This window comes from Armigeres subalbatus, chromosome 3 (assembly GCF_024139115.2).
Source record: "Armigeres subalbatus isolate Guangzhou_Male chromosome 3, GZ_Asu_2, whole genome shotgun sequence".
Classification (NCBI taxonomy): domain Eukaryota; kingdom Metazoa; phylum Arthropoda; class Insecta; order Diptera; family Culicidae; genus Armigeres; species Armigeres subalbatus.
In genome coordinates, this window is record NC_085141.1 from 147,693,143 (window position 1) to 147,717,483 (window position 24,341).

At 42.1% G+C, this 24,341-nt stretch overlaps 1 protein-coding gene across 1 annotated transcript; it reads right to left on the reverse strand.

The window, feature by feature from the left end:
• Nucleotides 1-1,456: 1,456 nt before the first annotated feature.
• Nucleotides 1,457-23,844, reverse strand: LOC134225528 (centrosomal protein of 152 kDa). The gene is made up of 5 exons (XM_062705694.1): nt 23,202-23,844; nt 20,074-20,874; nt 5,411-6,380; nt 2,171-3,073; nt 1,457-2,108 (listed from the first exon to the last, which is right to left on the reverse strand). Exons 1-5 carry the CDS (start codon nt 23,465-23,467, stop codon nt 1,911-1,913), a joined length of 3,138 nt encoding a protein of 1,045 aa, XP_062561678.1. The 5' UTR covers nt 23,468-23,844; the 3' UTR covers nt 1,457-1,910.
• Nucleotides 23,845-24,341: the final 497 nt, after the last annotated feature.

Below are 24,341 nucleotides of genomic sequence, written 5' to 3' on the forward strand. Positions count from 1 at the left end.
AAAAGCGCATAATGCGAATCCATATAGGTGACAAACACAAAGTATATTGTAAAAAAAATGCATAATGCGAATCCATATAGGTGGAAGTTTGTTGAAAAACTAAGTAAAACACATATTCATAACCCCACATTCACGTTGAGGATGAACAAGAGTAGCCAAAGCCGAACGTCAAAGACGAGACACAGAGTACACTGTGAAAAACGCATAATGCGAATCCATATAGGTGACAATTTGTTGAAAACTAAGTAAAATACATATTCATAACCCCACTCTTATTTAACATCACGTCGAGATTGAACAAGAGTAGCCGAAGCCGAACGGCAAGGACGAGACACAGAGTACACTGTGAAAAACGCATAATGCGAATCCATAAAGGTAACATGCACAAAGTACATTGTAGAAAAACGCATAATGCGAATCCATATAGGTGACAATTTGTTGAAAACTAATTAAAACACATATTCATAACCCTACTCTTATTTAACCTCACGATGAAGTTGAATAAGAGTAGCCGATTATCTCGGAGAAGTAAAAAGTCAACTACGCCATAGCTCCGGTTAGCGCAGCGAGGGCTAAAATACTGTGAAGGGGGCCCTGGTGCTTCAGAGGCTCCGTTTGCGGTTAGGTTCTTATTAGACCCCCCTAACCATTCATTCGTAGGCACGGTAAGCATAAAGCCGCATCACACCGAAAATTAGGGGTCACCTGTATGGTGGACTTTTACCACTGGAACAGGCAATCCGTAATGTTATTCTTAGCCAGATAACCAGCTGCCGACACCACACGGCTATCTAGGCTGTTCATGGAGAGAAATTGACATTGACTTTACGTCAACTCTCAATGTGGCAGAACAGCCGACTGTTCTGGCTAAATTTGGATAGGCTATAAGACGGGCCCTCCTTAGCCGTGCGGTAAGGCGCGCGGCTACAAAGCAAGACCATGCTGAGGGTGGTCGGGTTCGATTCCCGGTGCCGGTCTAGGCAATTTTCAGATTGGAAATTGTCTCGACTTCCCTGGGCATAAAAGTATCATCGTGCTAGCCTCATGATATACGAATGCAAAAATGGTAACCTGGCTTAGAAACCTCGTAGTTAATAACCGTGGAAGTGCTTAATGAACACTAGACTGCGAGGCGGCTCTCTCCCAGTGTGGGGATGTAATGCCAATAAGAAGAAGAAAATAAGACGGACTATTATGGAGTTCCATGTACAATATGCCTGGCACAGGTGTATCGACGCTGTATTCAGATAGTTCGAATGATTAAAATGGCAGTAGGAGGAACCCATTTTTTTAAAATCTCCAGATTTTGTCATAATTCACCATAAACCTATTTTCACATTTTTTTCATATACCTACATAATTATTATTCTTCCTAACAGCCAACAGCGATGACTTCAAATTCTTGTTCTTTATTCTCATTTCCCTTGTAAGAGATCCAGCAATGCAAAAAAAACAGTTTTATTATTGTAACACATACATTTATTTTTAGTCACTAATACTCATGACAGGTAAAATTAATTAGTTTTAAAATCACTTGCATTTGTTGGCTAGTATCTAATTCATAAAATTGTTTCTTCTACAAAAAATGATTCAAGAGAGATATGGCAGAATGGGGTAGGAGTATGTTCTCAAAGGCAGTTTTAAACAAGAGTACTTCAGTACAGCTACAATCCGTACATATGGTTATTCAACATCAAAGGCAGGCTTCCTTGTCATGCAGTTGCACTGTTCGACTTAAAATATGCGTTTGACATTTTCCTAGAAGCATTTCTAAGTACAATATGCTTATATACACATACACGTCAGTATTAACAATTACTACGAAACATTATGAATTCCATTTTATGATAAAGCTATAAAGGTAGAGAGAACACAGTGCGTCATTCCGCATGATTGTACTTTGAGATGTTTTAGGTACTGGCTTTCAGCAAGTTCAACTTAGATTGGTATTCCGATTCAACTTTCGAGATCTGTTCCTTCATGCTGCGATCTTTGCTATCCAGGGCTTCTTTCATGCGATTTTGGACTTTGAGCAGGGCTGTGTTGTACCCATCTTTGATGCGATCGTACTCCTTCAGCATGTGCTGTTCTTTGTCCTCGGCGTATTTCTGGAAAATAAATTTGAATATTTTTTATGTGATCGTTTGCTTTCAAGTGCCTTAGAACTCACCTTATAGTTGAGAGCCGTCTTTTTCGCAGAATTGTACTTCTCTGTCATCATTTCCAAACTTTTGTTGTACTCGGCTTCAATTTCAACGGACTTTTCGATAATTTCGGCTTCGCGTTCCTTAAACAACTTTCGTTCCTCGGTAACTTGATGAATTAGCTTTTCCATCGATTCGCGTTCTGCTTGTATCAATTCACGCTTTTCCTGTAGTTGTTCTTCAAGAAATTGCACTTTGCGCTGAGTGTTATCCAGTTCGGTTTTGTATTTCTTCATCACCTCTGCCTGTTTGTCAAAAAGTCTCCTGGCGTCTTCGTCTTTTTTGGACAATATTTCCGTCATTTTTTCCCGCTCGGTCACGATAGCGTATTTCAAAACTTCAATTTCCTTATTTCGTAACAGAAGCTCGTTGATTCGGTCGTGCAACTCTTTCTTCAACTCGGTGATATTTTGTTCAAACTTAACAAACTGCACTTTAAATTTCTCTTCGATCACCTTAATCTCGGCTGCAAAAGCTCGAGCCATTTCTTCGCGTATCCGATTTTCTTGATCCCGAGCTGCCTTTCTGGCTTCTAGTTCATTCAATTCATGGTAATCAGAAGAGGTGTTGACGCTCTGGTCACGTGACTGCCTTTTCGGATGAGGTGATGTGGCGCTGTCCTTAGTTGAACTGTTGCCACTACTACTACTTATGTTATGGTTGGTATTTTTGGCTCGCATGAATTGTTCGAATTGGATGGCTTTTTCCTTCAGCTCGTCAATTAAGAAATCACGCTCTGCTTTTAGGTTCAGCTTTTCATGCAGGCTGCTGATGGTCGTGCGAGCTTCTTTAAGAGCGCTCTTCAGTTCATTGATGTCTTTCAAGTGAGATGCGCAGGTGTTTTGTAGTTGCAGATTTAGAATTTCGACCTAAAAAAAGAAGGGAAACTGTTCGGCACTTCACTTCATAGCTCCCATGTTCATCCCAGCAAAAACAAAGCAATGAAAAGAAATTTAATTGTTTCTTATATGATTTTTTTCAGTAGTGAGAACACATGTTAGCAAAAAAAGCAACGAGATTGGTGCTACAGAGGCAAAATGAGCACCCTTAGGATGCTCCTTAACTCTCTCTTTCCCACGACCTTTTTCGAAGATTTCAATAGGAAGGAATGATCTATGGAAAAAATGCTAGAACAAAAGTTATTTGGCATAGCTAGAATTAGTGGAAAACGAAAAAAAAGTTTTTGATTGTAAATCAATAGTTACTTGATTGTTTTTAATAGTTTCACTATTTTTACTCAAAATTGATTATATTTGCATTCTAATGAAACCATAAAGTTGTGCCAAATACTGCTCTTTGAAGTTGAAACAATTCGATGAATGTTGGAAGGTGCAAAATTTGATGGAGCTCTACAGCTACCATGGGAAGGAACGGTTAATACTTTCTTTTAATACTTTTATAGAATGAACGGTAATCCCGATAAATGTGACTTAACTAAAAATCGGTTTTTGACTAGTTCAAATATACTATGGAGCAAGATGAGCATTCTTACGGGGCAAGAAGGACATTCTTCTTAAAAAAATTAACAACTGAAATTTAATTGCATATTATTCGGCAACTCGGCCGTACGAAAATCTTTTTTTTTGTTAAATATCTTAGCTGTGCGTTTTGAAATGGACAAATTGATATGAAATTTGCGTGTCTTGGAGGGACTCGAACACTCAACCTCCTACTCTTTTAAATGGCTTGACCCCTACACAACAAGTTCACTTAAAGGTCATTTTAATAAAGCTTAAAAAAAAAAAAAACTTAAAGGTCACGTTTGCGGAAAAGCCATCAGAATCCGAGTACCAACCTCCAGGGGCCCTCCTTAGCCGTGCGGTAAGACGCGCGGCTACAAAGCAAGACCAAGCTGAGGGTGGCTGGGTTCGATTTCCGGTGGCCGGTCTAGGCAATTTTCGGATTGGAAATTGTCTCGACTTCCCTGGGCATAAAAGTATCAACGGTGGTAACTTGGCTTAGAAACCTCGCAGTTAATAACTGTGGAAGTGCTTAATGAACACTAAGCTGCGAGGCGGCTCTGTCCCAGTGTGGGGATGTAATGCCAATAAGAAGAAGAAGAAGAAGAAGGCCGACGGAGGTCCTTCGTAGCTTAGTTGGTTAAAGCACCAGTCTAGCGTACTGTAGGGTCATGGGTTCGAGTCCCATCGAAGGGAAAGTGGTTACCTCCAATACATTTTCCAAATCCAATATCTTCCACATAACGTACATATTCACATATGAGTTTTCATAACATTGTAAATTAACGTCCAAGTCGGGTGGTTTAATCCCCGGAAATAGGCAATTAACTTTGATTGAACTGATTTCTTCTTGAAAATCACGAATTTTCCCGAAATAAGGCAAACGAATAGATTGGTGAATCGCGTTGGAATCCATTTTCAAAACTACACACCGATTTCAGGGACACATAACTCCAAAAGCGAACGACAGGCAAAAGCGAAATATAATTTTCCACCTTTGCTCACTTGCCATTCGGTGTCAGCGGCGTGAATGGAACTAGACCCATTTATTATATTATATATTTATTATATCTTTATTAAAGAGGCTTTCACAACGCAAACGTCCGGATGAGCAGCTGGAATAACCTAAACCCAAATCCCTACCCCGTCCATCCTGAATTAAGTAAATTATAACCTTGAGTCATCACGAGTATTATGGTCTATGTCCCTTCCCTACTAACTGTTAACGATAAGATGATACAAATTATAAAGATATCATACTTAAGAATTGCGGCTCCACAAAGTGTCACAAACGACTGAGCCTACCAAATAAATAAAATGGTAAAAAAGAGGCTTTCAGCCCTTGGCTGGCTCACCTCTGAAATTGAAAGAATTGTTTTTAAATATAGAAAACAATTTCTAGGAAATGGTGCATTCTAGGGAATGGTTTTCGGTGGAAAGGTTCATTCTGGGAAATAGTTTTCTGGGAAATGGTATATTCTGGGGAACTTTTTTTCCGGGGAATGTTACAGAATCGGCTTATCGAGTACGTAAGTAAAAAATATTTGGTAGGCGTAGTAGCGGACACCATCCTTCATAATCGGTTAGATAAGCTAAGGCACATTTGCCCAAACAAGTTATTTGTCTATCAGACATTATACTTAGACTTATCTGCAATCTGTTTTTTTAGTTTTCAAACACATTGAAGGAGAAGGATATGGTGACCGCAAGTGCAGTCAAACCACATACTGCAAATAACAAACTCACCTTGGACATTTCCGTTAGGTTATCAATGCATCTATCACAGCTGTTTGAACTCTGTTTTTTATCTTTTGATCCCTGACTAGTGTCGTGTCGTTCCTGGAGATCTCGCAGCAGTTTTTCGCGTTCAACCTTCTCCTTCTCAAGTAACTTGGCCAACTCAGATGACTTCAATTCTGCTAGTTGAAGCGCTCGTTCCATGGTGGCCACCTTCTCTCTCAGCACTGAGATTTCCTTCGCTGAGTCTTGAGATCGCAGCGCCATCAGGTCTCGGTTCAAAGCATCCTTACTGCCGGACATTTCGATGTATAAATTTTTTAATCTTTCGCACTCGTTTTGCGAGTCCTTCAAAAGGAATTTCTGCTTCTCCAATTCAAGCTTGACGGTGTCAAGCGACTGAGAATCAGACCCGACTTTTCTTAATCGTTCTTGCAACTGTTGATTCTCGTACTCCAATTTATCATACTTTTCCTCCAGTTCAAGTTTTTCTTGCTTTAGTGCAAATATCTTGTCTTCCAATGCCTCCTGCCTATCTAAACTCGACCTCCGGCCATGTTTGGACCCACTTTGATCCTTTTTACACATTTTGTCCAATTCTGCTTCAAGTAATTTGCACTTTGAGCCCACTCTGAATGCTTCCTCTTTGTATTGATTCATCTGTACCAGTGCTTGACTTTCATCTTTTTTGAGCTGCTGAACCTCTTGCTCCTTGGCAGCAAGGTCGGACTCAAGGCGATTGATCGTTTCACGCTTTTCTTTCTGACCGTTCATGCAGAGTAGCAATTCTTGCTTTAGTTTGGCGACACGATCTTCTGTGTTTTTGTTCATGCTAGGATTGATCGGTGTGCTTCCGATGAGATTTTTTCGTGACATTGCGAAGGTACAAGTGGCTTCCTTACCAGGACTGGCGGCATGGTCGTCGCCTGAACAGAGGACGCTATCCATCAGTTCCAACTCAGCACATGTGGTTTCTAATCTGTAAATGAGAAGATAGTGAAGATTTTTAAGAACTAGGAGGGTACAATCATAAGCCAACATTAAAAAAAACATTTCCAATACATTCTAACAGCTTTCGTGGATTTCTCCTTCAACAAAAGAATAACATAGATGCAAATTTTATATGAAAAGGCAATTAAGCAAAACGCGATACATATACGTAAAGGCTATATGATCGCTCCAAAACCAAACTTTTTATAGAAGGCCCGGAGACCCATAGTGTTATATACCAATCGACTCAGCTCGACGAATTAGGTGATGTACCTATGTGTTTTTTCCTAAGAAATGGAGGGGGGATCTGCTAAACAGACATCCTGGGTTGTCCAGGAAGTGCAGGGTTAGGGACCACCTCCAACAGCAAACGAGGGAAGCAGAACTACATCCCCGACCCGCTAAACCGTTTCCATTGCCGCCAAGCCCATCGTCCATTCGGTTCAACCAGAAAGTAATGCTTCAAAGGGGGGCCGTTGCACAACGCACCCTCGTGGTTAGCTACGTGTCCTTGCAGCATCGAACATCGTGACGGGCTTTTTTAGAAGAACACCATGGTATCGTGCTAGCGCATTGCCGGCTTTCCAGGTGGCCTTACCACGCCCTATGTCCTCGGAAGGTGGGAAGGGTCGACTTCGCGCCTGCTTCCCTCTGCACGACTGGTATCAAGAATGATGATGCCGCGTGCACCCCAAATTGACCTCTCTGCGATAGGGTCTATTCGCCAACACACAGAGGGACTTGCCTACGCCTGCCCCAGCCTTGACGAGGACCCCTTTCCGTCCTCGGGCTCGGAACCCGCCCGGTTGACCGACGCCGCGAAAGCGACGATACCATGTTGTTCTTCGCGCGGCCACTTGTTCGATAAAAGGATCGAGTTCGACCACAGAGCATGACCACCGGTATGACCCATGAAGCCGACTCCGAACCCTTGGACCACCTCTTATTTGCGCCTGAGCTAGCCATTCCTCTAGTCTACGCGCCATCTTCTGTGTAGCTCCGAGACGATTTGGACGATAGCCGAAAACCGGCGTTCCAACCAACTTCATCTTTAGACATCCTCCGGACTAGGTTGTCCGGGGTAGTGTCCAGACCACATGTGGCAAGCATGTGGTCACGCATTGTGTGAAAACGTAGGGACGCGAACAACACGTGTTCCGCCGTTTTCTCTAAACCGGCGCACACCGGACACTCGGGCGAGGCAGAGTGTCTGAACCGGTGTAGATACTGTCTAAAGCAACCATGGCCTGTAAGGACCTGGGTCAGGTGGAAAGTGATTCCCCCATGGCGCCTCTTGACCCACGTACCTATCTCCGGTATCAACCTATGTGTCCATCTACCCTTAGTCGAACTGTCCCACGCAAGTTGCCATATGGCCATACAGTGAACGTTCGCTAATTGGGGTTTTTCTAGTTGGGGCGCTTTTTAGTTGGGGGTTCGCTAATGAATTATTGGCAGTGGCTGATTTGCTACTCGCCGCTTCCACTTCCAGGCGCTATCGTATATGCGCAAATAGCCAGCGTAAGTTAACCGCAAGAAATTTGTATGGCGAAAGACATCTAACGCGGGTTTTCTCAAAATTAGGAACTTTTCATGCAAAACTATTTGGTACCGGTTATGTAGAAAGGTGTCTGCTACTACGCCTACCAAATATTTTTTCGATTAAGGTGCTTAATTTTGAGAAATCGAACCTTAGATGCCTTTCGCCATACTGATTTCAGAAAGTTAACTCCTAGTGTGCCGCTGTAAGCACGCTCAAAGCAGTCGATTCATTGGGGCGAAACCCAATTAAAAACCAGCTAAACGTCAGATTGTGATGTCAGAAACGCGTTGACGTTTTGTTTCCGTGTTTGGCGGGATCGATATTTTGTGGCGCGTAAAATTTTCCATTGTTAAAGGCAAAAAGTAAACAACATTGACGCTTGTCAAAACGCCCCAATTAGCGAACGGCATTCGCTAGTTGGGGTGAGGTCGTGCCCCAATTAGCGAACGATCACTGTATATCAAATATTTGACCATTGAGGCCAACCTGACAGTCCTACGGATGCCTCTCGTGCCGCGTATTTCGAAGCACTCTGTGTCTTCACCGATAACGATGTCAATATGCATCATACCGGTGATGACGCAAAGTGCGTCGTGCGACACGGTACGGTACGCGCTCGCAACTCATAGGCAAATGAGCCTATACGTTCTTTCTAACTTCGTTCTGTAGCAGTTAACCAAACTAACATTTAATGTCAATGTAACTGTTATTTCAACCCGTCTATACGGCTTCAAGCTGAATATGTGTGCTATACATATGATCAAGAACTTCTATTACCAGCAAATCTGGCGAATGTATTCAGCTGCTGCAGCATGTTACACATTTTTTTCTCAATCTTTACTAAACCATTTAGTAATATAATTCGCTTCAATGGCGCTTATTCAGATTTTTTGAATCTTATACAGCCATCTTATACAGCCACTGAATTCAATTTGATTAAATATTATTGGAGAGGAGAGTAAATTTCGGCGTTTATTCATTGTTTTTTTTTTGTGAAAACTCAAATATCAATTTTGTTGCTACCTAGATTCGAACTCCTGATCCCCCTGATTCAATGGCCGCTGCTCTGTCATCACCGTCACTTTGACATATGTGAATAGTAAAGAAAATTATGAATGTGCTTCTTCGCATACCGTATATGTTGTTCTACTAACGCTATTTTCAGATTCATGCTGTATAAACGTTAGAAAGAGGACTACATGCTGCTTTCAGCACATAAGCTTAAAAATTATGCTTTCAGCATTATTTCAACCATTATACAAACATCTGTCAGCATGCTCTGTGGGCTAACTTTCATGCATCCTCAATCGCTGAAATTGTTTTTAGGCAACGTTTTCTCGATCCGTATAGATGCTGCAAATCGTTTAACAGTAGCCGTCAACAGCTATATCGCTTCTAAATGGCTTGTTTTCTTGCACTATCTGCTAGCATTAATGACAGCGCTTTGTCAGTTGCTATTAAAGTAGGCGAATACCTTTATAGCTGCATTACAGACATCAATAGCTCATACACAGCTCCGGCAACAAAAATCAAATGTAAACATTGTGGTTTTGACGTTCCATACTGATAAGCTATTAAAAGAAGCAGTATAAGGTTTACTTAAACGTTGTGTAATCTTCAAAAATACAGAAGTTGGCTAAAAGCTTCGTTAGTTAATTTATAGCGCTATTACGCTATATTGTTAGTGCTATAACAACAGCGTAAACGTTTCCATTGTGAATGCTCGTAATGTGGGAAGTTGCTAATAGCCTATTCAGATTGGGCTATTTATGACTTTGTTAAGTGAGAGGGTATCCAATTATTACGAGGTGTTCAGACTGCAGCAAGATAATATATCTTGACGTTTCCATGTTTCCTCATTTGCACGCTAATACAGGGTTGAATTCAAGGAGAGTTTTAAAATTTAATTTGCGAAATCAAGCATTTGTATGGCGACAATCGAAAGATTTTTTCTGAACAAAGTTTCTACGAAAAAAAATATTAAAAAAATATATGAAAAGGGATTTTTGAAGAATATTTGAAGCTCTCATGAAGGATAATGAGCGAAGCTACATTCATTAGTTGGGTGCGCCGTTCTTCGGGGAATCAGACTATTCCTCAATTTATTTTTAAGTTTAAAAAGTATTTTGATTCTGTACTATGATCGAACGGAGATTTGATAGAAAAAATTAGATACTTTTGGGAATTCTCACAAATAAATAAAAAATGGACGATTGGTCCAATTTTCAAGAAATATTATCGAACTAAAATGTATTTCCACCAGTATCTCCATGTATGAAGGGCAACTCAGCAATTTTTTTTTTTTTTAATGGAAACTGAACCATTGCGTTCTACTCGACAATCAATGATACAGCTTCTAACAAAATCGAATCGTGTGAATGTGATATGATTTAAACTGGATTTTGGATGATTTAATGCATTATCAATCCATGTTTTATTTAAGGTTATTCTACTTTATATATACATCCCATTCAAATCCTACACAATTGTCCCACGTGAAAAATGTTGAAATCCAAAGTATATTAAGCCATTCAAGGAGCAGAATTGAAACAATTAATGAAATCATGTTTATTCATCAAATATATTCGTTTTACAACCATTCCTACGTTTTAAATTGTCTTCCGCATTGGCCCTTGAACTTTGAAAATTTATTCGATTTGTTCTATTAAATCTAGGTTTAAGTTAAATACTTCATGTTAATTCTAGAGAGCATCTGTTTTTAAACAATTCATGTTGAATAAGTGGAGAATAAATAATTATCAAATTAATTCATCATAAGTATAAAATGCTTTCCACAAAACCATCACAATCCGAGTTATTCTTCAGCGCTCAGAAGATTTCCATCTAACATGCATTCGACCCTGCTGCGACAAAAAGAGCACGACTGTCAACTACTGAAACGAAATGAAAACAGAGAGAATTTTCTCTCTGGCAAAGAGAGCGTGACGCTTGTCAGTTTTGTTTTGTTGAATTTCTCCCTGCATTCCAGTTAGAACGAAAGCTCTCTCGTAATAATTGTTCGTAATAAATTCTTTTTAGCGGGTATCTTTTGACAGCGCAAAATGTATGGAATATTACGTAAATAATGACATCATAAAGCGTATTTACCCTGAAACGCCAATTATTATGTCATTAATGGCGTAATCTGAATAGGCTATAACAAGCAATTCAATTACATACATGAGCTCTTAACCGATAGGCTTTGTTGCTAATTCAGACAGAGCTGTTTTATGACTATCCAGTTTTCCGCGAGCGGTAATGGCCGCCAGCTTGCCTGCGGGTTAGTCTCTGATTTGACGTTTCTGGAGGTCAACTGCACCCACCATTCGAGCATTTTGATCAATGTGGTATATAAGAAGGCTTGAATTCACTGAATCAGCACCTTCTTATATGCAACATTGGTCAGAATGCTCGGAGCGGTGGGTGCAGTTGACCTCCAGACACGTCAAATCAGAGACTGAACCGCAAGCAAGCTGGCGGCCATTACCGCTCGCGGAAAACTGGATATGAAAGCTGCATAAACGATAAAAGATGAAATATATTCGGCACAAACTGGCTAGCTGATAGATATTTGGGTAATAGTCGAGTTGAAGTTTAATAAGGGATTATTTACGGAGGCTTTTCTTTTATTCAGCATTGGCTGCTTTTATTCAAATATTATACAGCCAAAGGCTAGAAGTTGAAGCTTTTAGCATCAAAATTGTTAGTTGGGAATACGCAGGGCCGTGCCCCAAGCTGGCCCCCCATACCTCAGTATGGACAGAGCGACACTGCAGAGCTATTGGACATCATCCGGGACAATGCCACTATCCAGTTTTCCGCGAGCGGTAATGGCCGCCAGCTTGCTTGCGGTTCAGTCTCTGATTTGACGTGTCTGGAGGTCAACTGCACCCACCGCTCCGAGCATTCTGACCAATGTTGCATATAAGAAGGTGCTGATGCAGTGAATTCAAGCCTTCTTATATACCACATTGATCAAAATGCTCGAATGGTGGGTGCAGTTGACCTCCAGAAACGTCAAATCAGAGACTGAACCGCAAGCAAGCTGGCGGCCATTACCGCTCGCGGAAAACTGGATAGCTGTGGAGGCACGCTTGCAGGCGTAATTGACGTGGCTACCAAAGGTGAGCTTATCGTCGATCATTACCCCCAAGAGTTCGATGGAGCGTTCAGAGGTGACCGCGCAGTTGCCTGCCCTTATCACCGCTTGTTGCTCCGACTTTCGGTTGTTAACAACAACTACCTCAGTCTTGTGGTGAGCCAGTTCTAACTTCCTGGAACTCATCCACTCCACCGCAATTGCGATCGAGTGGGCTACAGTTAACTCCACCTCTTCCATCGATTCGCCGTAGACCTCTAGCGTAATATCGTCAGCGAAGCCGACAATTACCACGCCCACCGGGAACTGCAACCTCAAGACACCGTCGTACATGACATTCCATAACACCGGACCCAGTATGGAACCTTGCGGAACCCCTGAGGTTATGTCACTTCCGACCCGCCTCCGTGTCGTGTACCAGTACTCGATTCTGGAAGTAGCTTCCGAGAATCTTGTACAGGTACTCGGGAATTCTGAGACACAGGAGCGCATCTGCAATAGCTGCCCAATTGGCACTATTGAATGCATTCCTTACGTCGAGAGTTACTACTGAGTCTCCGCGGATTTGGTAACCAACGAACCGTCTACGGTCGATTTGCTCTTTCGGAAGCCAAACTGGTTACTCGATAGACCATCCGCACCCTCCGTGCGTATCAACAACCTGTTGAGGATGATCTTCTCGAGCACCTTCCTCGCCGTATCAAGCTGGCATATTGATCTATATGCCGACAGATCCCCCGGTGGTTTTCCCACCTTTGGCAATAGGACCAAGCTCTGCCTTTTCCATGCTTCAGAGAAGACTCCCTCGTCCAGGCATCTCTGCACGACAGATCTGAACATTTTGGGAGCCTCAGCAATGGCCGCTTTGATGGCCAGGTTCAGAATACCATCCGGTCCTGGCGCCTAACCTACACTAAGGGACTGTGCAATCCCCGCAAGTTCCGCCACAGTTACTCTTCCCTCGTCGGCCACCCTGGCTCCTGGCAGCTCCACAAAGTGAGGCCAGGGACTTGGGTCATGTTGTGGAAAGAGCCCCGCGATGATCCTCTCTAGTATCTGTGGAGACCGCTCTGTAGGGGCCATCGCCCCACGTGTCTTGGGCATTACGACCCTATAGGCGTCACCCCATGGATTCGCGTTGGCACTTTGACACAGGCCCTCGAAGCAGGCTTGTTTGCTTCATCTAATCTCAGTCTTCAGAGCGGCTCTAGCAGCCACGAACGCCACCCGTCGTTCAACACGCTCCTCTTCTGTGCGTGTTCGCTGCATCCGCATCCGTGCCCGTAGGCAGGCGCAGCGCAGGTTCGCAATTGCTTGAGTCCACCAGTAAGCCGGTTCGTGTGTCTTATACCAGGAAAATATGCGAAATAAATTTACAATGTTCTGAAATCTCATATGTGAATCTGTACATTATGTGGAACACGGTGTCTCTATAGGGAAATATTATTTTTCTAAAATCAGTACCTCTAAAACACCCACCACGCGAAAGTATATGTTCTCATCTTTCATATCTTGAGCTTGAGCTTGATTGACTGCTCGTAGTTGCTACTCCGTTATGACCAGATCAGCTGATCTTGCACAAGGAACCAACAGATGTTTGCTTGGGACTAGCACACATCTTCAATGTACAAGTACTGGTGATCTCATTTGTATGGTCATACTGGCGCCTGCCACGTCAGAATGCAAGTCAATGTAGGAAAGGGGGAGGAAATGATGATGCAATCACTCGCCAACTGCAAGCCGAATATACCTCTGCACTTGCCACGAGTTCATGCGGAATTTGTTGGAATTTTTGGGTTAGGTTCGAGAGGCAGAGGTCCGTCTTGGTGAACGAGCTGCCAAATGTGATAGATAGTAGAAAGCAACTAATGGAATTTCTAATTGGATGTAGGAAACGAGCTCTATAGTTCATTTCCAATTCTAGCAGATTACTGTTAGAATGCTCAAGTTGAAGGTATAGGAATAGTAATGGAAACGGTATGGAATCCATTTCCAGTTCTAGCGATTGCTAGAACATAAGAAATATAGAGAAAGATACAAAGTAGGAGGATGGAACGGACCTGGGATTGAACCCACGTCCTCCTGCGTATGAGGCAGAAGCGGTAGCCATATGACTACCAAGCCCGTTTTAAATGTTCTCATCTTTCATATCGTGGATAAACTAAAATGTTCTATCGGGGGATCTAGCCAATTTTTATTTTTTTCACTATATTTGGTGCAAACTCCATAGAAATCTCAAATGATAGCCGATTTACCCCCCCCCAAAATGTATGTAAAAATGACCCCCAATAGAACATTTTAAAAATACACCTACGTGAAAGAGGAAAGCCTATACTTTCGTGTAGTGGGTGTTTAAGAGATACTGATTTTTTGTAAATAAGCATTTTCGGACAAAGACATTGTGGGAAGATATTGATTTGAAAACTGAATGAATTATTGGCAGTGGCTGATTTTCTACCCGCCGCTTTCACATCTAGGCGCTATCGTATATGCGCAAATAGCCGACAGGAGTTAACCGCCAGAAATTTGTTTGGTGAAAGACGTCTAACGCGGGTTTAGTCAAAATTAGGAACTTTTCATAAAAAAACTATTTGGTACCGGTTATGAAAGATGGTTTCCGCTACTACACCTACCAAATATTTTTTTCGATAATGGTGCTTAATTTTGAGAAATCGAACCTTAGATGCCTTTCGCCATACTGATTTCAGAAAGTTAACTCCTAGTGTGCCGCTGTAAGCACGCTCAAAGTGGGCGATTCATTGAAGGTAACCATGAATGAATCGCCTGCTTTGAGCGTGATTACAGCGGCACACTAGGAGTTAACTTTCGAAAATCAGTATGGCGAAAAGCATCTAAGGTTCAATATCTCGAAAATAAGCAACTTAATAAAAAAAATATTTGGTAGGCGTAGTAGCAGACACCTTCCTACATAACTGGTACCAAATAGATTTTCGTGAAATGTTCCTGCTGTTGAGAAAACCTGCGTTAGATGTCTTTCTCCATACAAATTTCTGGTGGTTAACTCATGCTGGCTATTTTGCGTATATACTATAGCGCCTGGATGTGACAGCGGCGGGTAGAAAATCAGCCACTGCCAATAATTCATTGAAGGAAGTTCCCCTATTTATTTTTCTCTCGGAGCAAATACGTGCTTTAAAATAATAAGCTATGTATTCTTTTTTTTTTTTGGTCATTATGTCAAAAGGCTCATCGTATTTGAGTCTAGTATCAGCATAAGCATTGAAAGCGGGCAGCAGGGACTATGTCCAAGGGCTTGACGATCCCTCCCCAGTCCATCTGCGAGTTGTGGTGATTGCCTAGGATGTGGTGGGGTTTGACAGTGGGCCCTGTTGAATTCCTATAAAAAGCTGCATGTATCCGCAAGTAGGCCCCACCAAAGCGATCATGTGTTATAGCCACCCTATAACCAGAGACCGGCGGAGTGAAAAACTGTCGAAATGGCAACGTATGAAAATGCATGAAATCGTAAAAATAATACTGGCATCACTTGAACGTTTAGACAAGGCAAGTGAATTGAGCAAGTCGCTTGAATCGGACGCGAACTGAACGTGTAAACACCTTAATTCAATTCTCTTGAACGAAAAGAAAGTTGAACATGTTCAACTTTTGGCAAGTCAATTGAATTCAACTGAGATGTTCAATTCACTTGCTCTGTCAAAACGTAGCATTATGGATGCAAAAAGTAAACAAGTCGAATTGGAACCGCTTTTGACGGTTCGATTGGAAACAAGATGGCGTCTTCGCCGATCTCTTATTGTAGTATTTCTAATGTGTTAGGTGGGACGCTAAACAGCCCTGACACGACGGCCCTCCGACAAGACAGGAGGTTTGCGCAGGCCCAATAAGCCGCCTGGGAACCAATAATTACGAACAATATGAGAGATAATGCGACACGATATGATCGGCAAAGACCTAGGCGACGAATAAAGGATCACGATTGGAAGCCTGGAACATGGAACTGCAAGTCGCTAGCTTTCGCAGGTTGCGACAGGATGATCTACGATGAATTACATCCCCGCAACTTTGACGCCGTGGCGCTGCAGGAGATTTGCTGGGCAGGACAGAAAGTGTGGAAAAGCGGGCATCGAGCGGCTACCTCCTACCAAAGCTGTGGCACCACCAACGAGCTGGGAACCGGCTTCATAGTGCTGGGTAAGATGCGCCATCGTGTGATTGGGTGGCAGCCAATCAACGCAAGGATGTGCTTTTTCTTATTGGCATTACATCCCCACACTGGGACAGAGCCGCCTCGCAGCTTAGTGTTCATTAAGCACTTCCACAGTTATTAACTGCGAGGTTTCTAAGCCAAGTTACCATTTTTGCATTCGTATATCATGAGGCTAACACAATGATACTTTTATGCCCAGAGAAGTCGAGACAATTTCCAAGCCGAAAATTGCCTAGACCGGCACCGGGAATCGAACCCTGGAATCGAACCCTGGTCTTGCTTTGAAGCCGCGCGTCTTACCGCACGGCTAAGGAGGGCCCCTGAATGTGCAAGCTGAGGATTAAATGCCGTTTCTTCAACTATAGCATCATCAACAGGTAGGAAGGGAGGAAATGTATAGACCGGTCATCGGACCGGATAGTCTGCACACCGTATCAAATGACAACGGCCAACAATGCCTAAACTTCGCAGCCTCCCGCGGAATGGTAATCCGAAGCACCTTCTTTCCCCGCAAAAATATCCACAAGGCCACATCGAAATCACCCAACCAAGAAACGGAAAACCAAATCGACCACGTTCTAATCGACGGTAAATCGACATCACGACATCCGACATCACGAACGTCCGCACTTACCGCAATGCGAATATTGAATCCGACCACTACCTGCAGCATGCCTGCGTTCAAAATTCTCGACGGCGCAGCGTCTTTTGAAGATGGCTGGAGAGATATACCGCCGGAAATAAGTATAAAGACAAGCATGATTTTCATACATTTTCATCATGATTAAGGATCGATATCTCGATTCGTAGCGATTCGATTTGGCTGAAATTTTACTAGGCACCTGTTTTTAACTTGAACTTTCGATCTTTGAGTAAATTGTATACATCTCTGTTGATTTTGACCTCAAAATCTGGAAATAATTATAAAGACACCACTTTTTTATATGGAGCTCCATACAACGGAACTGTCTTTATAATTATTTCCAACAGAAACGCGTATAACCAGAATATATGCATAAATGTAACTATCATTGAATAAAAATTCAAATCATTTTAGGCTTGTTGGCAAAAAATCAGCCCAATCGAATCGCTAAGAATCGAGATATTGACTTCCCAATATGGCCATTTTGTATGGAAACCGAGCTTGTCTTTATACTTATTTCCACCAGTGTATCCGATCCGCCATTGGTAGCACCGCAACCGCTGCACTTGGCACGATGTCCCCGGATCAGAGACACGACTGGTATGACGGCGAATGTGAGCAGTTAGGGTCTGTCTCATTTGGAGAATTAAACTTAAAAGTGGCAGTTCGAAAATTAAAAAAATCACCCCGTTATAAGAATGGCTGGTGCTACCCAGCAATTCCAATAGGACATCGATGGAAAATGATTCGATATCTGTCAAAAGTAATCTTGCTCTATTGAAATGTCACTTTTAAGTTTAATTTCAGTTTAATTATCCAATTGAGACAGACCTTAGTAGAAGAGAAAAATGAGCATGGGCGAGATTGCTGCAAAACCGCACGAGGGCGAACGAGGCACGATACAAACGATCGCGGAACAGACAAAACTCGATTTTTCGAAGGAAAAAGCGCCAGCAGGAAGATCGAGACCGTGAAGAGACGGAGCAACTGTACCCCGCTACTAACACACAAAAGTTCTATGAGAAGTTGAACCGCTCACGTAAGGGCCACGTGCCACAGCCTGATATGTGTAAGGACATAAAGGGTAACCTTCTTACGAACGAGCGTGAGGTGATCCAAAGGTGGCGGCAGCACTACGAAGAACACCTGAATGGCGATGTGGCAGACGAAAATGGCGGTATGGTGATGGACCTGGGAGAACGCGCGCAGGACATAATTCTACCAGCTCCGGATCTCCAGGAAATCCAGGAGGAGATTGGCCGGCTGAAGAGCAACAAAGCCCCTGGGGTTGACCAACTACCAGGAGAGCTATTTAAACACGGTGATGAGGCACTGGCTAGAGCGCTGCACTGGGTCATTATCAAGATTTGGGAGGAGGAAGTTTTGCCGCAGGAGTGGATGGAAGGTGTCGTGTGTCCCATCTACAAAAAGGGCGATAAGCTGGATTGTAGCAACTACTGCGCAATCACATTGCTGAACGCCGCCTACAAGGTACTCTCCCAAATTTTATGCCGTCGACTAGCACCAATTGCAAGGGAGTTCGTGGGGCAGTACCAGGCGGGTTTTATGGGCGAGCGCACCACCACGGACCAGGTGTTTGCCATTCGCCAAGTACTGCAGAAATGCCGCGAATACAACGTGCCCACATAATCAATTCATCGACTTCAAAGCCGCATATGATACAATCGATCGGGACCAGCTATGGCAGCTAATGCACGATTACGGATTTCCGGATAAACTGACACGGTTGATCAAAGCGACGATGGATCGGGTGATGTGCGATCAGGTGGAAGATGACTTGCGGACCCTCCGTAGACTGCGTGGTTGGCGACGTGTAGCCATGGACCAAGCCGAATGGAGAAAACTCTTACACTCCAAATAATCTAAACGTTGTTTCCACCTGAATCTGCAGGTACATTTTACGTGCACACGTAGCTGCAAATGCTTCAGAAAAATTCAGGTGAAACTTACGTGTCCGGTGAATTCTATCCAAAACTCAGGTAGAACTTACCTGATTTTCACTTAGAATGAAAATTTTTTATCGAAAAATCAGGTAAAAGTTACGTGAATTTCAGGTGGAAAAAATCTACGTACTTACTACTACGTACACTACAGGTGGAAACAACGTGCAGATTTTTTTGGGTGTATATACCGCATAGGCCACTTCGGCCTTAGTCTGAATAAATAAATAATACTAAATGATTAGCATTGAGCAATTCGCACAAATTCGTAGGTGGTACAAGGCTGGACTATTATATGAGAGTAGCATCACTTTCATCCGTTACCACAGATATTGATTTGGGACTAATCATTATCTCTTAAATGGAAGAAATGCACTCTCCAATAGTCCAGATCTATCCTGGCCACGTCCTTTCGATTGCTGGGGAAGGGGAAGGATGGTTAGTTGGACGGACACCTACTTAAGAAAGATAAAGAGAACTCTACGACCTCACATAGGTGCCACTGGAGGTTTTGGGATTGTGTGAAAAGTTATAACAGTAGGAATCGTGTTGGTAGAACGTGAAACACAGAAAGAACTATGATAGACATACAAAGTAGGAAAGGGACGAGCCTGGAATTGAACCCACGACCTCCTGCTTATAAGGCAGAAGCGGTAGCCATTAGACCACCGAGCTCGTCATGGCTCATCGGATTTGAGTCTAGTGTCTAAAAATGCTATATGGCTCTTGCACATCCAATCAATACGAATGATTTTTTGCCAAACATCTTTATGCCATACAATACAATGAGCGTGCTTACAGCGGCACACTAGGAGTTAACTTTCTGAAATCAGTATGGCGAAAGGCATCAGAGGTTCGATCTTTCAAAATTAAGCACCACCATCGAAAAAATATTTGGTAGGCGTAGTAGCGGACACCATCCTTAATCACCGGTGCCAATCAGTTTTTTTTTATAAAAAGTTCTTAAATTTGGAAAAAAGCGGCGTTAGATGTCTTTCGCCATACAAATTTCTGGCAGTTAACTCTTGCTGGCTATTTGGGCATATACGATAGCGCCTGGATGTGGAAGCGGCGGGTAGAAAATCAGCCACTGCCAATAATTCATTGTTTGCCCCAGAGTCTAGCCATGATGCTTCATAGGTATATAGACGAAAATAAAATCACGTTCGTCTATACATTCATTTTTTCTGGAGAACGGAAAGTTCTAGGGTATATTTTTCTGGGGAATCATATAAAATCTTACATACCTGTGTGTTAGGGTGTTGATCGTTTTCTGCATGTCATGCGTTTGCTGTTCCAGAGCACTGACCTTGCTTTTGAGCCGCAAATTATCTTGGCTAAAGTTGGTCACACTCATGGTTTTCGTCATCAGGTTTTCGCACTGTCTTTGTGACTCCTCTAAGCCGTCCTGCAACCGTTGAATGGTTTCAGTTTTCTCTACAAGCAATGCATCCCTCAGCGATTGGAGTTCCTTATAACGCACTTCCCACCGGCGAACCTCTTGAACTCGATCGTCTAGTTCCGTACGAAGGTTTTCGATTTGTTGCTGCATCATGGCAATCTTGGCGTTGTGTTTCTCCTCAGCTTGCTTCAATAAGTGATCGGTATGCCGGTCGGCCTTCTTACCCATCGACTGCTCAACCATGTGGTACTTTTGAAGCGTGTCTTGAAGCATAGTCTTCTTATGCTCCAGATCGGCCTCCAGTTTGAGATTCGTTTCTTCGAGTGATTTAATTTTGTCTCTCAACTTTGAGATCATATCTTCTTGCTCGGAAATTTTTGTTTTGCTTTCCACCAATATGTCGTGGGTTTGTGTTCGAGTCATATTCGCCCGATCTCGTTCTCCCTCGACCAGCATAAGACGTTTCTTTAGCTCATTCAGCTGTTGTTCGAATTCTTTACCTTTCCGGTACATCAAACTCGTAACATGCTCAAACTCGCGATTCTTCGATTCGTACATTTGTTTCCAATGGTGCACATGATGGCCATCTCCACCATCACCGCCATTGGGCGCTCCGCCTTTCTGCGGTATAACCCCTTCCAGAACCCTACAAAAATATGAAATTTGCAATATTGATGGGCTTGAAAAAATATATATATATAAAAACGTTGGCGTAAACAACAATGCATGTGTAAATCGATTATTCATAAAATTGTATTTCACATATCATTTTTTTTTTTTTTTTTTTTTTTTTTTAGGAAGGTTTACTGGCGGGGCTCTGAATAGAGTAGAAACCTCTGCACCAGGCCTTTGATGATACCGTTGCATAATTCCGTTCGAAGCAGTTTGCCAGCCGTACACGGAACATGTCGTCCAAGAAGACGCTGTTGCAACTGAATCAGAGGGAATTACGTTCATAGACAGTCAGAGAGGTCTCATGCTAACTAACATCGTAATCGTTTATAGTCATTTTTGTCATTTTCTTGTCAGAGTCACATTATTTAGTCAGTTTTTATGCTATTTAGACGTCTTTTGTCATTGTACGCGTTCAAAATCAACCGAAGCAGTTTATCCGACTCACATGGAACATGCTGCCCAATGCTTCATCGTAGAAACTGAGACGGAAGTTTTTTTTTTATCAAATATAAGAAAGTGTTCAATTCCCGATTTATAAAAAATGACAAGCTAATAACTTTTGAAGCAGTTTTCCAGCCGTACAAGGATCATGTCGTCCATTAAGACACTGTTGAACTGGCTCAAAAGATATTATATTTACAACTTTAATAGATATTCTCTCCCATTATCTCATTCTTAATTATATAGATTGATGTGTACGATGTCATTTTTGTCTTTATGGTCAGAAGGTATGAAGTATGGGTTCCTCGAATTACTTTGTTTACCTAAGATATTGGTTCTTCATGGTTTTCGTTCTGTGTCAATACTCTCAAACACAATGTAAATTATGTCTTGTAAAAAGTTGAAACTGTTCGTGCATTTGGTCTATTTTATTGTTATTCATTTGTCAAGGTAGTCTAAGACTATTATAATGTTCTAAGAAGTAGCTTAATCGTTTCTAAACTGTCAATATCTATAATGTACTAATTATCAGCTATAGGATTCACTTTTCGGTGGCAAAGTAAAGCTTCATCACGCCTATTCCCTACTACTAGTAAAAATTATCGAGAATGAAGCCGTCATAAGATTGTTCATATACCATCATTATAATGTGTGGTATTTTTTATTATTGCTCTTCGAAGTGAGGCATAACAAAATAAAACTGGCGCCACGTTCCTAGTTTTGGAAAAACTTCTACTCAGTGAATCCAGCAGTCGATTCCCTACAAATGTCTTGAATACTTTGTTTTTCAATAAATGCCTAGCTAGCTAAATGTAAGCGTGGCTACGACTCATCGTCACAGGGAACGCATCAGAAAAGTATTGCCGAAAAGAAGAGAACTCACATCATTATCACTGATGAAAAAGGCCTCTGCCTGACTGCACTACCATTCAAGGCTCCAAGACACGATGTCCGTTGGATTACATGCATATGCCGTAAATTGGTGCGTCAATGCCAGATATGTAACGCGGCACCAAACAAAAATAGTCAACATGTGATACCACCACGACAGGATATGTCTTTGGTTGCCATATCAGTGCTAATGGCGTAAGCCGACCCACCGCGGCAAGGTAACATATCCGAGGGGAAGGTAAAATTGTATTTCACATATCATGGAACAAAATTTTGATTTTCCTTATCTACATTATATAAATATTTAACAGTCCGTCGCATATGACGAGAATATTTGCATTTTTCAGATCCAACATTTACATATCGCCTCATTTAAGCACAATCTGTCGAGACGTGAACCGAAAGGAGATTAACTATTTGGCAGTAAATATAACAGTTTCAGCTTTTTTTTTATTTTGCTGTCGCATTTCAAGCAAACATTATAGGAGTCGTTGTTAGATACTAATATCCTAGGATCTAATATCTATATAATGAAGTAAGTCGATTGGAATGCGACTAAGAAATAAATGTCGAAGGTATATCTTATATTCTCTATTGAATAAATTGATCTATTGAAATAGCAATATTGCACCCATAAAAACTTTCATGACGTGTGGTCAAACGGAAGATCAATTTTGTCATATATTGCGCAACTAGATTTAAAATCTAATTAGTGATGACACAATGGCGCTAATACTACTATTTGTTAATTCAATATCCGACCCTACTAGCCTCAAATTAGCATAATGTGAATGCTTTATCAAGAGGAAGTTTATTGTACATACAAAAATGATTTATTAATGACAAATTAATCGATTGTAATGACGAGGATCGATTGTAATGACAAGGATCGATTGTAATGCTAATAACATGAATCGTTGCCTGACTGTTCCAATATCTAGCTGTTTCTATAGGTATGAACCTCACCTGTTAGCTACTGGAAGCGGTGGCGGTGGGGTTGAAATCTCCGAATGGTTCGATAGATAGTTCAAAGAGTTCAACGTATCGTTCGGCTCGTCATCATCAATCAGATCATCAAAGGCATTTTGCATCTGATGGGCCAATTCATCGTTCCGCCGTCGCTGATCTTCCAGCGCTTCTTCCTCCTCGGCACGGTGGAGGGCGCTGGTATTATTAACCTGGATGCTTCCGGCATGTTCACTGAACAGTGTTATACCCGGATTTCCGTTCATTGCAATGCTGTTCAAGCTTTTCACGGGAACAAAACCAGTTTTACTTCCGGAACGCAATTCACCAGACAGTGGCTTGCAAAAATTGATTCAAGAAAAGCCGAACTCACTAAATCACACACAAACGACGGTTTTTCCTCTGCGCTTTACGGTTGATGATTTCATTCTGTCGATTTTCAAGGACTTTTCACTTCGCGTCAGGGTAATAATCACTCTTGTGGGGCCGGTCGGAAAAGTCTTGAATGCCAGCGAGGGCAGGTGGAAAATTGCAAAAGGAATGCCGACCGAAAATGACAAGAAAACTTGGAAAAGAGTAAACAAACGAACGGCTTTCCGCGACCTTGAATCTTGTTGACGCGCGGCTTCGGATTCGGTTCGATCGTGCGAAAAGAACGGGCTTTGACAGAACAGCCAGGGTGGCCAGATTATATTTTGATAAATCGGTAGCTTGACTGTAGAAAAATCGGTAGTTATCGGTAGGCCGAAAAAAGTACCAAAATTTGATTTTGAATTGAATTAATCATACACACAAAAAAAAATCGTTGGTAAAAATAAAAGAATCGTTGGTAAAATTAAGAAAATGAGTTGGTGATTTTCAGTAGAAAGTATAGGATTGTTAAATTTACAATGCAAAAACTTTTCTTCGGCAAGAACCAACTGTTTGTCGAAACAAGAGTTTTACCATTGACGAATACATAGACCGAAATGTCCGGTACAAAGCCATCAGAAAATCGGGCACCATGTCTTCTTCTTCATTTTGAAGAAAATACCCCTCGTGGGTGACGGATTACATTATACATAAATATTTTACGAGCGCTGACTTACCCCTCTTGACGTTTTGACAGTTTGTCTGTTTGTTTTTCTCCCTCACCTTGCG